The 13496-nt window shown below is 42.1% G+C and overlaps 2 protein-coding genes across 18 annotated transcripts in view; both read right to left on the reverse strand.

Moving 5' to 3' along the window:
* Positions 1–1894: 1894 nt before the first annotated feature.
* Positions 1895–8085, reverse strand: LOC123187725 (uncharacterized). 17 transcript variants are annotated; one of them, XR_006494112.1, is made up of 11 exons: positions 7878–8084; positions 7708–7770; positions 7542–7621; positions 7320–7436; positions 6983–7229; positions 6824–6875; positions 6568–6696; positions 6171–6262; positions 4498–4566; positions 4312–4413; positions 4113–4179 (listed from the first exon to the last, which is right to left on the reverse strand). XR_006494112.1 is itself a non-coding variant. In XM_044599650.1 (6 exons), exons 2-6 carry the CDS (start codon positions 4504–4506, stop codon positions 2213–2215), a joined length of 324 nt encoding a protein of 107 aa, XP_044455585.1. In that variant the 5' UTR covers positions 4507–4566; positions 4643–5078; the 3' UTR covers positions 1895–2212. The 17 variants fall into 17 exon arrangements, 1 of the variants encoding a protein (XP_044455585.1); XR_006494110.1 differs by having other exon boundaries at positions 6171–6696; XR_006494113.1 differs by lacking the exon at positions 6568–6696 and having other exon boundaries at positions 7878–8083.
* Positions 8086–9508: 1423 nt separating this feature from the next.
* The window catches only part of LOC123187727 (uncharacterized), a 21163-nt gene continuing 17175 nt past the window's right edge, over positions 9509–13496 (reverse strand). The window contains exon 12 of the mRNA XM_044599653.1: positions 9509–9931. Coding sequence (XP_044455588.1) covers positions 9845–9931 — 87 coding nt within the window. The 3' untranslated portion in view covers positions 9509–9844. The remainder of the gene's footprint in view (positions 9932–13496) is intronic.

Below are 13496 nucleotides of genomic sequence, written 5' to 3' on the forward strand. Positions count from 1 at the left end.
TCTTCTTCGACCCTTATTTCAGTTTTACAGTTTGTAGTTTTAAGGGGTCTGCTAGAGATGTTCTAAGAGTTGCTCTTCCTCTTCCAATGAGAGCTTGGTACTCGTGCACTCCACCGTCTGCCACGCCATGCCTCAACCCCTCGCGCGTGCGTCTCGTGTTTCGTGAATGAGGAAAGCTGAGCTCGGAGCTATGCCATGCCTGCGCTATATGTTTGCCGGGCAGAAACCCTTGGCTAATCTCGGACTAATCTCTTTGTGCCACTTCTGGAGCTCCATCCCATCGACCACGTGCACGGCCAGTCAGGACAGCAGGCTTTCGGAACTCCGTCATTTGTGATCCTGCACCTGGAGAAGGGTGATAAGGTTTTTGAGGAGCGTCTCGGCCCAACCGCTCTCAGTTCGTCCTCATCTTCATCCACTGTTTCAAATACTTCCCCGATGACATGATCGAAGATGACGCCACCAAGAAGAAGGCCGTGGACGAAGCCGCTGTTGTCACCGCAGATGAAGCCTGGCCGACGGGAGGATATGATTCTTTCATCCCCTACTTACTCATTCATGTGCTAGCCTGGTATGTTGTGTTCATAGATGCCCTGGTCCTATGTTCTGTCCGGGCCCACATGTTTAGATTTCAATATGAAATTCATACTCTTGTTGCCTTGTTCATGATTTACGTAGGGACTAAATCAATCGGAAAAGCGCTAATATATCCTGCACGAGCTACTATTTTTTTTAAACATGCGAAATATTTGAACAAAAGTCGCGACATTTATTTTAGGACAAAGGGGGTAATTTCTTCCGTAATTATAAGAACATGCAAAGCATTTTCCCCAGCATCAAAACACAGACCAAGTTTCACCTCCCGCTGGCGATCCAGGCAAGAGCAACAGCCCGGCTCGATCCGTTCCCGCCAGTCTTTAACTATCACGTCGTCATATCCCGGGGGGCGGCTGCGTCGATAAACATTTTCTTTTGACACTTGGTGTTATCAAGTACTAGTAGTACTGCATACACCGCAGTCCCAATCAAGTTGAGTTAGTTTAGCAAAGATATCAAGTAGTACTGCAAACTGCTGTCATCGCGTGCCGCGGCGTTGGGCTGACAGCTGGTTACCGCGGCGACGACATTCGGTTTCCATGCCGCCACCCCTCCCCCGTTGACACTGCACGAGAGGGGAGATACGGTGCATCATGTTCCATTGGCATGCCAGCTTCTCTTGTACACACGCTTAGCTGCAGATGTTGACCTCGCCGCTTAAACTAACCTTAACTTCATTTCTAAGCAGCCGCCACCAAAGTCAGGCTTCCACAAGCGATCATCGCTTGAGGAGGTCTAGATAGAGTTTGATCAACTTAGGGCTTTTAGATTATTAAGCTTTCGTTGGAAGATAAACCATGTAGGACAGATCAGATATCATCAAAGCTTCAGTCAGCTTCGAGGCGGCTCAGCCAGCCAGCTGCTTGCTGTTGCCAAGTGTCGTCGCGCGCACCCCAGCGGTTGGCGCACGACAGAGGAATGAACTGAATTTCCCGGGGAACTGTACATAATATCGAGCAAATATTTTGAAATTCCGGAGTTCCCCGTGATGGCTACTCTATCCACATCATATTCTGCTTTCCAGAAATGGCAGATGGTGCAACGGTATCATGACGCCCATCAGGGATTCTAGAGTGTAGATGATACTGCGGAATACATACAGGGCACCTATGAGCACCCAAGGCAAACTTCCAGGTTCCAGCACGGCATGACAGAAATGAATGCACTAGACGAAGGATGGCAAACATTCCATGGCAAAATGCTCAACTGGTTCCCCACAAAACGACGTCTCGGAAAAATCAAGCGCCGAGTTCCACAGGATGATTATATGGAATTTGGCGCGGCTTACTGCCTTACGGGAGCGGAAAAGAAACTAGATCAGCAGTCAAAGAGCGTAACAGCACACCAGGCGGACTGAGCTACAAAATTACAAGAAGCTTGTTACCGCAATCGAAATAAATCTGGCAACAGTAAAGAAACCCTCCCAAGGCAACAAGCCCAGGTTACTTACTTACCCAACCTTTATCTTCAGCTCAGCTGACAATTCCCCAAGGAACAAGAGATAACCTACCATTACTGTCTGTGTCTAGAGATCTTGTTATTTATTGAAACTACTGTGCATAATAAAATCCATCACTCAACTCATGTGGGATGGAATGTACTTGCCAGGAGATTATCACAGCGTGATTCGCGCACACACACGCCAGTATGCTCCAGGGTGGAAAAGGGATCTTTCAAACACCCATATGTCTTTCACCAGCACCTGACACAATGATTCACAGATGCCAAACGTACATCAGGAGAATGCTTAGCCATGTAAGCCTGATCATTCGATCGTCGTAAAGGTAATAAACACACCACTGCTTGATATAACAAACAGACAAGAAAAAAAATTGACCCAAGTTTCGACAGGATTCTAATATAACTTCCGCGCGATACATCATGCAATGGGAAGGACGGGTGCAACCAAGTAATATATTTTCTCTACTTTATTTTCATGGAATTTACAGAAACAGAAAGCAGCGGAATGTCGGTAAAGTGATGTGCCCCAAATGTTCAGTTACCTGGCCTTAAGCAGCTATCAAATTAGATACATTGGGTTCAGGAAGTGAAACATACTTGCCTAATAAGGTGGATTTCGATCAGTTTTAGTCAATCTAGTAAAGCTCGCATGGTAATAACAATTGGGGCAGACAATTAAATCATAAACTAGTCATTAACTGATACTTGGCTAAATACAGTAGTTTTCAAAATCATGAACTAGTTACTAGCTAGTATTTGGTCAAATATGGTATTTTTTGTTCAGCGTCTATCTATATTCTGGCCGGCAGCACGCAACCATATGGAATTTTGATCCAACCTTGACTTCATGTGTACTTAATGCCAGCAAGCAGTCAGTGGGTGACCTGTGGCCAGGTGATAGAAGTGTACAGTCTTCCTGATATTTTATCTATTGGTCTTGATCACAGAAATGTTACTTGATATTTAGGTAATGGTAGATGTACCACTAAAGCAATGTAAAGGCATGTGCAGAGGACATACTGTGGACAAAATTGCACGAGGAACTACTAACATTTCGAAAAGAAAGTACTTGAAATAATCTGACATGTTTAATTTACCTCCTTTGACTTGTCTCCTGACACAACCTCTCTTTTTGAATTATAGGCTTCAAATTTCTACAGGAAATATAATTGCAATAGTCAAGGGGTACACATACAAGGACAGAATAATATATACTGCATACCCATGGTAACAAACAAGCCATCTACTAGTAGCACAAAAGACAAAAAAACGAGAAACAGACACAGCCTAATAATGCAGTGTGATCAAACAAAAGAAACATATGGATACCCTAATAATACAATGATTAACAAAGTAAACTTACTATTATCACTGAACCTTACGTTAGTAGACATTTTACACTGCATGGCTTTTGATGCTTAAATATTACAGATCGTTGATATTAAGTCATATCAAAATATCTGCCTTCTTCGAATGACGTAGACATCAGTGTTGTAGAAAAAAGAGAAAAGAACACATAGCATTTTCTTCAAAGGTCTTGGGGACATACCCTCTAAACTGTGTAGGCAGTCAAGCGGACTTATATACAAAGTTACAAATACAAAACACTACATGCGAACAGGGTGAAGTGGCAGTTCAATGCTACATACTATAGTTCAACATGAAACAAACTACTTGATAACAACATGGTAGCTAGACTAGAAAACTAGGTCTTGGTATCAAGAACAACAATCTGAACATCACAGCAAGTTATGGAGTTTTACAGAAAGAAGACATAAGTATCAAAAAACATATACGTCTGTCATGCGTGTTCTCAAACGAAAGAGGTGAAATATGTTCATTGGGAAAACAGAGACTAGAACTTAAATACATGATGGGCATACAAGATTGACCTATAACCTTTGGAAAAAATAATAGGTATGGACAGAAAGCCAAAAAGGTGGACTTGTTCAACATCAAGCCAGCAATTTAAAAGTAGAGAAGAGACAAAATATAGTTGAGCTGTACTGCATCACAAAAAAAAAAAAATCTTCGAGCTTTACAGAATGAAACCTGCTTAGTGATGAACTCAAGCGTAAGCTGTACATAAGCTTTGTTAAGGTCATTCTTATCAAGAGCAATCTGCAAAATAAACAAGACTTGACCAATTACCAACTGACTTGGCTCAATCGTGACAATGCAGTATACAAATGTAAATGTTTACAAAAGATGATTTTTAGAGTTAACATAATAGAAAAACAACAGATAGCTTACCATACGAGCCTTCAAAGTTCTTATGCTTACAGCAGGCTCCACCAGTTCCCAGTGTACAGATTTCCACTTGGATTGTCTTTTCCTTATTTCATTTTTGACAGTCTGCAGAAAAAAGGAGAGGAAAGAATAAACGGCAAGCCCCACAAAAGACATTGTCTGACATCAATTCAGTAGGTGAAAGCTTACAGAATGCATAGCATCTGTCAGAGCTTTCTGGAGAGATGGTATGTCTCCTCGTGCAATAAGCTTGTTAACCTGAATCCAAGGTAAGTGAACAATGTAGAGAGAGTTATTCCACGAACTAATTCATGTCATACAAATTCCATCATACCTGGCAATATCAGTAAGCACTTCAATTTGCATTACCGCTTTGAAAATAATATAGAAGACTGGACACCATTTTCATTCGAAACTCAGAGGAAATAATCGAACTTGACTGATTAAAGAACAATTGTAAGATAGCAATAAAAGGAGGAAAATGTCTATCTCAGTAAATCATGTCATTGAAAGGAAGTCCATGACAAACTCAGAATTAACTGGGTGGGCATGCAATCGCTCTATGGCACATAGTTGAAACCACTGACAAATCATGCAACTCAACCACAAAAATATAATCAGAACCAACAACAACAAAAAAAGGCTTTAGTCCCAAACAAATTGGGGTAGGCTAGAGGTAAAACCCATAAGATCTCGCGATCAACTCATGGTTCTGGCACATGGATAGCAAGCTTCCACACACCCCTGTCCATGGCTAGTTCTTTGGTGATACTCCAATCCTTCAGATCTCTCTTTATGGAATCCTCCCATGTCAAATTCGGTCTACCTTGACCTCTCTTGACATTATCAGAACGCTTTAGCCGTCCGCTATGCACTGGAGCTTCTGGAGGCCTGCGCTGAATATGCCCAAACCATCTCTGACGATGTTGGACAAGCTTCTCTTCAATCGGTGCTAACCCAACTCTCTCGTAAAAAACATAATCAGAACCAAGGTTGTTATTATAACTAGCTAATTGCCCCATGCGTTGCTACAGATTTCACCAATATATTCATGCTAAAAACAAACCTGTTTCATTTTGAATAATAGTTGTCTGTTTGAATGCTTACACTTCTACAAATGATTTCTTGGGTTTGTTGAAGTTACAGAGGTTGTTCAGTTTGTTAAGGAAATAAAGGAAAGAACTATGAGAATGTCATGAGGTTGTTTAGCGTGAGAACATTGGGCCTACATGTTAGTGCCAAATATTTGGAAGGAGAGGGACTGTGGTTTTGTGGATGGGGGATGTGAGAAAAGGGGCGGTATGACACCACCAGGCACTCACCACTAACTACCATATATAATAGTAAAGATATATATATATATATATATATATATATATATATATATATATATATATATATATATATATAATACAATGTCTTGAAGTGTTTGGCAACTAGCACTAGAAACAAAGACCCATAACCATAAAGCCCACAGATCAGTAATTTCGAAATTTGGTTCGCGAACACAACAGTTTGTAACAAATCTAGCATATATTGATATGGATCTATGTAGGAGAAATGGGAACGCAGACAGATGTTTATACAGAGCATTCAAATGCAGTAATACTTGGTTGTCCCCTTAGCAGTGATTTTCTCTGGTAAGGATTCTGCAGTGTGATTTTACTTGTTTGGATTTCATACTAATATGTTGCAAGTAACAACTCTCATGATCTCATCTTCCCTTATTAGATCACCAACCATGAAAACCTTAAACCCATGCCAATATAAGACGTTTTAGATCACTAAAGAGTGATCTAAAAAATCTTATATTAGTTTACAGAGGGAATACAACTTAATTCCATGTAATGAATGTGTCTTACCTCCTTGTATATTTAAACGCTTGCTCCTGGAACTGTTTTTTGTTATATCCGATTTTCTTCCTCAACCTTGACACAGTAAATGCATTCATGAACTGTCAAGTAAAAAACCCAACAACTCAGCAAATGATTCATGACAGACGGTAGCACAAAAGAAAAACAGCATTAATTAAGTCAAATATCTTATGATCAACACAGGGAGCAAGCAAATACAAGAAAGAGATTATTGATGAGGATGAAAAGTAAGCAATATATCCATCAGTAAAAGGCCCAAACGGTTTCCTCCTATGTGGTATTGCACCATTATTGTAATATGGAAATTTAAAATAGAAAAGAACACAGTAACATGCACCTATATCAAAGGGTATATCAAAATCAACTCTAAAAGTATGATAAATACCTCATGTGTCTTCTATTCACATGAAAATAAGAACTATTGTGACTTGGTTCTCTCAATGTTGGTGCATTGGTGCCAATGCAGTCAAACAACCAATGTGCTCCCAGCAATGGAAAGTAACCTCTTAGATTTCTAAACATGAAGGGTAACAGTACTCAAATTTGTCTCCAGATAACAAAGGTTGAAATATTGAAACAAGGAAAAAAAATGGAACTTCATTTCTCTTTGCAGCAGTTTTCCCAGTCAAGAAAGCCAGTACCTGCAGAATAACATCCTCTTTTGTTCTACTCCAGCCACTTGGTGTAAACAATCTAAGTCACAAAATAATAGTTATGAACTTATGATGATGATAAAGATTTTATCATGCACTGGGGAAGTTTGTTATGGGGCATTCAATAAAGGAACTGTGAGTTTGAACCTTAGGCATCGATTTTAAATGGCCAGTTCTGGACAACTAACAGATGGATCGGTTTTGCGAAGAAAAATCTCCCCACAGCAACCAGAGAGGGCATTGAATACCATATACATAATGATCTAAGGCAAATTAATTATAGAGAGTGAACATCTGCACTGGAATTCAATCTTTTCCAAAGTGGGATAGGTTCCGGGGCACGGTATGGCTGAAAAACAAAACCAGGGCTCGGCATGTCAACTTTCAAAGCAACCTGCACATACATATACACAGAGCCACTGCAGTTAACAGAATACTCCTCCAACTTAAGAAGAATCAAAATGGCAAATTAATATCCTCACACCTTGCAACCACCAAAAGAAACGCCTTCGGACAGGGATGGTGGTTTTGGGGCTGCTCCTGCTCCTGCTCCTGACGACATTGGTCTTGCATGATTTAGGTGGACTACAAGCTCTAGAACCTGCAGAAATGCAACCAACGTGAATTTGTAAACCGAATCGAATATCGGACATTGTAGGCAAAAACGTTGCAGATTCACCAAAAAAGCGAACTTGAGTACTCGAACCTGCGCGGCGTGGACATGCGACGGCCCTCCAAACTTGCCAGAAATCACGCCGCCGCCATTGTATGTTAAGCTTGCAAAGCCTAAAGATTAAAGGCACCCACCAAAAAAATAACTGAAATGAAGCTCGGAGGGGAACTGAAAGGGGGAAACCATATCAGTAGCTCACCTTCTTACGCATGTGTTCGCGTGGATCGGAGCGAAAGGCCGGGAAACGGTGGCATGGTGATCTCTGCAACGGAAGCGGGAAGGAGAAGGGTAAGAATTATCGGATTCACACTGTGGAGAGCGAGATCTAGACCGAACGGGAAATGGAGGAGGAGGACACGAGGGGGTTACGGCGGCGGTGGTGGAGGCAGGTGGAGAGGCCGGTGGAGGCGGCGGGCCAGCGACTGGCCGAGGCGGGCCAGAGACATCGGCGGGGTTTCTTCTCCGCGCCGGCGCCGGCGACGGGGATTGGGGAGGTGCGAGGAGCGGGACGGAAGTGGGCGGCGAGGGTTTAGGAAGGGGAGAGGGAATTAACTGACAGAACGATAAGCCACTAGTCACTAGATATGATCAACTGATTTTGTCCCTCCATTGTGAAATCAACGGCTGGGATGCAATCATGCAAACGAATTGTTTGCTTGCCAGGCCTCTTTGATACTTGAATAAAGGCCTCTTTGGTTCACTGTAAAAGGCCTCTTTGATTTAAGGACAGGACTAGCGAGCAAGCGAGTGCTCGCTGGCCTTAGAGTGCTGAGTAAAGAAGGAAATTGACCAATCGTGCGTACGCTATTTGCAACCATTGCCTTGACTTCAATTGATATCCAGGGGGGCGCTATTTGAGCTTTATAAAGTGTGCGCACTCATCCCTCATATCCATCCCCCTCTGCGGCGATGGAATCGGCAGGCGGTTGCTGGCGGTGCTCGAAGGTTTCGCGGCAAGGGCGACAAATCGAAGCTGAGCGCCCATTTTGCATACTCCTCGTGTATCCTCTGTTTCTATTTCTCAGCGTCGTTTGCCGTTCTCCTCATCGGCGCACATGATTTTGAGTATCCTCTGTTTCTATTTCTCAGCGTCGTTTGCCGTTCTCCTCATCGACGCACATGATTTTGTGGAGGAGAGAGGTCTTGGGGTCCTGGTAGGCACTGGGATTCGCTCGACACGGTCGATTTTCAATGGAGCGGTTGTAGTAGTTGTTCGCGTGGGGCAATTTGGGAATGGAATATTGTGTTTTCTTGGTGTGCGTGGGGTTGGAGGGGGGGAGGGGGGTGTTACACATCCAGCGCTTTTTCGACAACGTGTTCATGTGATTTCTTTGGAGGGGGTTGAGCGAGTGATGAAGTTTCTTGGCTAATTTTGGGGGATGTAAACCTGTACTCCCTCTGTATCGCAGGTACTCCCTCTGTAAACTTTACAAAGGGAGTAGTACTAGGCATGCAGCTTTAATTTTCCAGGAGAGTTGTTTTTGGATTTACCACGGCAGTTGCGTTGGATTTCACCAGGGATTTTATCAGGGATGACCAGGGAGGCAAATTACCAGGCATAATTTACAAATATCTTGTTCTATACACAATTACCATTGTTGTACGCAAGTTACCAGGCCTGTATATAGCAAAATTACCATAACTCATGTATATTAGTCATCATGTACATGAAAGCGCAGCTACCATTTTTGTTTTGTTGTACTGTGATTGATACTTCAAGATAAAAGAAGTTCACCAATAGTACATAGTTTTTTTTTATCAAATTTCATTTGTACCTATAAGGTTTTTGTATCATAGTCCCCCATGCATGTCCCTGCATTGTTATGTACTCCCTCCGTTCCTAAATACAAGTCTTTAGAGGTTTGAATATGGACTACATACGGATAAATATAGACATATTTTATAGTGTAGATTCACTCATTTTGCTTCGTATGTAGTCCATATTAGAATCTCTAAAATGACTTGTATTTAGGAACGGAGGGAGTAGAAAATACATTTACTAGCAAAAATTACCAATACTGTATGTTCTCTGAAGTTATTGGCAATGTTCTATCAAAATTACCACAATGGAGACAAATCTGGTAACAGTAAATAAAACCACCAAATGCAGTATGCCCAAGTTGCTTCGCTAACTAATGTGGGATAAGACTTGTATCTTCAGCTGACAATTCCCCGAGGAACAAAAGAAAAACCTGTCTACATAAGCATGTCTGTAGATCTTCGTTAGACAATCAGTTAGACAGGCAAAAAAGGGCGGCAGGGCAAAATATTTATTCAAACTGCTGTGCATAACAAAAGCCATCCTTCAGCTCATTCAGGAAGGAACCAAGAGATTATCACAATGTGATTCGCCCACACACACGCCAGTATGCTCCAGGGTGGAAAAGGGATCTTTCAAACACCCATATGTCTTTCACCAGTACCTACACAATGATTTGCAGATGCCAAACATACATCAGGAGATTGTTTCGCCATGCAAGCCCAACTGTTCGACTGTCGTAGAGGTATTACTTAGTACTCCCAATAAAGGTATATTACAGATATCGGTAAAGCAGTGGGATGTAGGAAAAGGTAATGCCCCCCAATGTTCAAATACCTGGCTGTAAGCAGCTATTTAATATAAAACATCGATTTACAGGTTATTATATCAAACTAGATACTTCAGGAAGCACACTTGCCTAATAAGGTCGCATAGCAATCACAATTGTGACGGACAACAAAATCATGGACTAGTTATTGACTGGTACTTGGCCAAATACAGTAATTTTCCAAATCATGAACTATTACTAGCTACTCCCTCCGTTCCATAATTCTTGTCGTGGTTTTAGTTCAAATTATGGAACGGAGGGAGTAGTGCATGGCTAAATACGGTAGTTTCCATTCAGCATCAATCTGTATTCTGGCTTCCAGCATGCTAACGATATGGAATGTTGATCCTGCTTTGACTCATGTGTACTTAATGTCAGCAAGCGGTCGGTGGACAACTAGTGGCCAGAAGATAAAGGCAAATGAGAAAGAAGAAGGAGCAGGGTCGAGTGAAAGAATTGGTACATTGGGTCCCCCCCACCGAGCGGAGCCAAAGGAAAGACAAGGGTTGAGGTAATCGCTATGAGTGTTCAGGCTATTCCGCTTATGCTCGCGGATGCGGATAAGAAGCTATCAAAAGGGGATGATAGCAGCCACCCATATGGGCAGCTAGAAAGAGAACGAGGAAATGTGAATCACGATCCTTATTTGGTAGAGGAGTCGGGGGACATTGGTTCGAATCCAATTCGTGAATATCAGAAAGCATTGTTTCTCATTGAACTATATACGATACGCGCGCACGAGGAAGGGATAAATTGATTGCGTTGCAGTCATTTTCCATCAGATTCTTACGGATGTAGTGCAAAGTAAATGTTTCAGTCAAAAGTAAGCTGCCGACTATGATGAATGCCAGCCCGATCTGTAGCTGATCTTTGATCCCGAGCTTGAGCTTCTCTTTGATGTCGGGTGAATTGAATTTCATATATGGAGAAATGTGTCGCTAGTCCAAGTCCGCTATAGAATTGTTTGTCTATCACTTCGGCAATGAAGGTCATTTCTTTAGAAGATCGATACTGGTAGTTGCTTGCGGTGTCTGAACAAGTTTCGAAAAAACTACTGTGTCTGCATTTTCCTAAAGATTGATGTGAGGCTGATAGTGATATCTTTCCAATAACTGACTCAGCAGGTTCAATTGAGGTATCATTCAATTGAGATTTCGAACCGTGTAGTGGTTAGGATCCTCTTATTGCCGTCAAGGGCTATTTTGGTCGATTCCAGCCAAAGAGTTATGAATAGAAATAGCAGACCTGATTCGAGACAACAGGAAGTTCCCGTTTGCAGATATACATTTCTCAGGTTCAGGCTATTCGTGGAGTCGATCACCACCACTTGAGATAGACGATCAACTTCATTAAAGAAGCAGTCATCTCTATACAGGAAGCAGCATGTTTTCTATGGTCCTATGAAAAGGTTCCAGTGGGTTTCTCTTGCTGAATGGTGGTAAAACACCAGCTTTCATTCCTCACTGCAAGCTACTCCTTTTGCTGCTTTTTCTCACTCTTTGCCTGGGCCAACGATAGATTAGTCTCTGGGTCGGTCAAGTGATAAATTGGCGAGATTAGTTAAGGAAACTGGGACTTCTGATTGTTCGCGAGGGATGGCTGAATAACCTACTTTGCTTTCCATTTAGGGTAATAGGATGCCACTACTTGACCTTGCTTGCCCAGACACAAGATAACCTATAGTTTGGGTACTGCCCTTCGTGGTGCTTGCTTTCCTATAATCTGTAAAGCTTTAGCTTTTAGAGAAGAGATTTCAGTATCCAATTGCTTTTCTGACTGGAATTCTCTAGTTCACTTCACTTCTACGCAATGTCATTTCTTGATTCAAAGTACTTATTTTCTGATTGGAATTTCGATCTCTTGGCAACAGGTTTCGCTTCTGCTGAGGACAAATTGAACAAGCTACTTCTCAAGTCCAGGTGGGCTTTTGAATTCAGAGAAGGGAATTCCAGTTCTGATTCTAGTCTCTGTGCTCTGTTCAGTTCAGTTCAAGATGGGAAAGTATTGCTTGTTTCCTAGAATCCTAAAAGGGGTGCTTGTTTTCCTCGTCCGGGCTCTCCTCTCCCCTTTCTGTCCCAACCTTCATTCCTGCTTTTCCGCCAATTCACTAATTGAAATAGTTCAGATCCAGCACTTATATCCCTTTTATATATATAGAATCAGGTATCTGCTTTCCATGGTTCCTGATTTCGGTATCTTTCTTGTCTGCACTTGATGAAATCCCTTTCTTTTCTTCTTGGCATACAGATTGGATTCTTGTTGATCCAATCGGAACTCTTGAATTGAGGGGTGGCCGTGAAAGAATCACTGTTTTGATGATATGAATGAAAACAAGAGATTTCATTCTTCATGGCATATTTCAAGACTAGGGTACCTGCATTCTAGGTCTAGGACTTGTTGCTTCGGATCAGTTCCCTTTAGAAGCAGTTTTCCTCTTCTTCAATCTCGAATCCCGAAGGGGAGGCTCTAGTTGCCAAGTAAGAAAAGATCTCGGTAGTTCAATTCATGCATGTGAAAGCTTATCTGCCAGATACAGATGATACTTGCCACTACTTGACCGAAACTGGGACTTGAGGAGGAATGAAATTCTAAGGGAAATCAATCAACTAATTGAAATAGTGATATCGGTATCGGAACTCTGGAGAAGGGCCCGGCCTAAGCGCCCTCTTGAGACTTGGACTCGAAAGAGGGAAAGATTAGTGGGTCAATAACCAAGTTCCCCGATTGGATTCCAGTATCTGATCAAGCCGAAGTAAGCAAGTTCCGGATTCGAGTTTCCTTTTCTGACTTGAATTCAAGTAGGATTCCACATCCACTCGGTATTCTAGCTGTACCAAGTCTTTTTCTTCACTCTTTAGAGGGAAAGTATGCTTTGGATTTTCTCAGTGATACAGGTATGCTTGCCAACCCTGCTGCATTGTCTTGATCTCTCCCTGGGATTCGGAACTTGGATCTGGGAAAGGAGGCTTAAGAAGAATATGACTCCATATTAGTAGTAGTATGTTGCACTAGACTCATATGATTAGGAAGCGATAGAAGTTATCGAAAGCAAAAAGGATAGGGGCAAGAAAAGGGTTTGAGAGTTCATTCTCACCCCTACAAACTTTCTTTTCTTCTTGGCGTACAGAATTCTCTGCCTTTAGTCACCCTTAGCGCGAACCATCTTCTTTTCGAAGGACGGAGTCGAGACTCCTATCTATTCGTAACACTTGCACGATGAACTATTCGTCCCACTATCTCCCTTTCCATGAGACCTACTATACCCCTTTTCTACCTATACCTGGCTAGACTCGTGTACCTCGATTTATGTACATTCACCTAATTTACTAACATTATTGCCTGCAATCGAGCAAATACCAATAAGACATTGATCTCTAAGGAGCTGTTACGAAGTGTCGCA

The sequence above is a fragment of the Triticum aestivum genome, chromosome 2A (genome assembly GCF_018294505.1).
Source record: "Triticum aestivum cultivar Chinese Spring chromosome 2A, IWGSC CS RefSeq v2.1, whole genome shotgun sequence".
NCBI classification, from domain to species: domain Eukaryota; kingdom Viridiplantae; phylum Streptophyta; class Magnoliopsida; order Poales; family Poaceae; genus Triticum; species Triticum aestivum.

Excerpts from the sequence above, each read along its gene's own strand:
- LOC123187725 (XM_044599650.1), bottom strand. Across the intron at positions 4,180-4,311 it reads GAACTTTGAAGGCTCGTATG|ATTGCTCTTGATAAGAATGA; the intron begins GTAAGCTATCTG and ends TTTATTTTGCAG. Across the intron at positions 3,213-4,110 it reads TTGAGTTCATCACTAAGCAG|AAATTTGAAGCCTATAATTC; the intron begins GTTTCATTCTGT and ends TATTTCCTGTAG.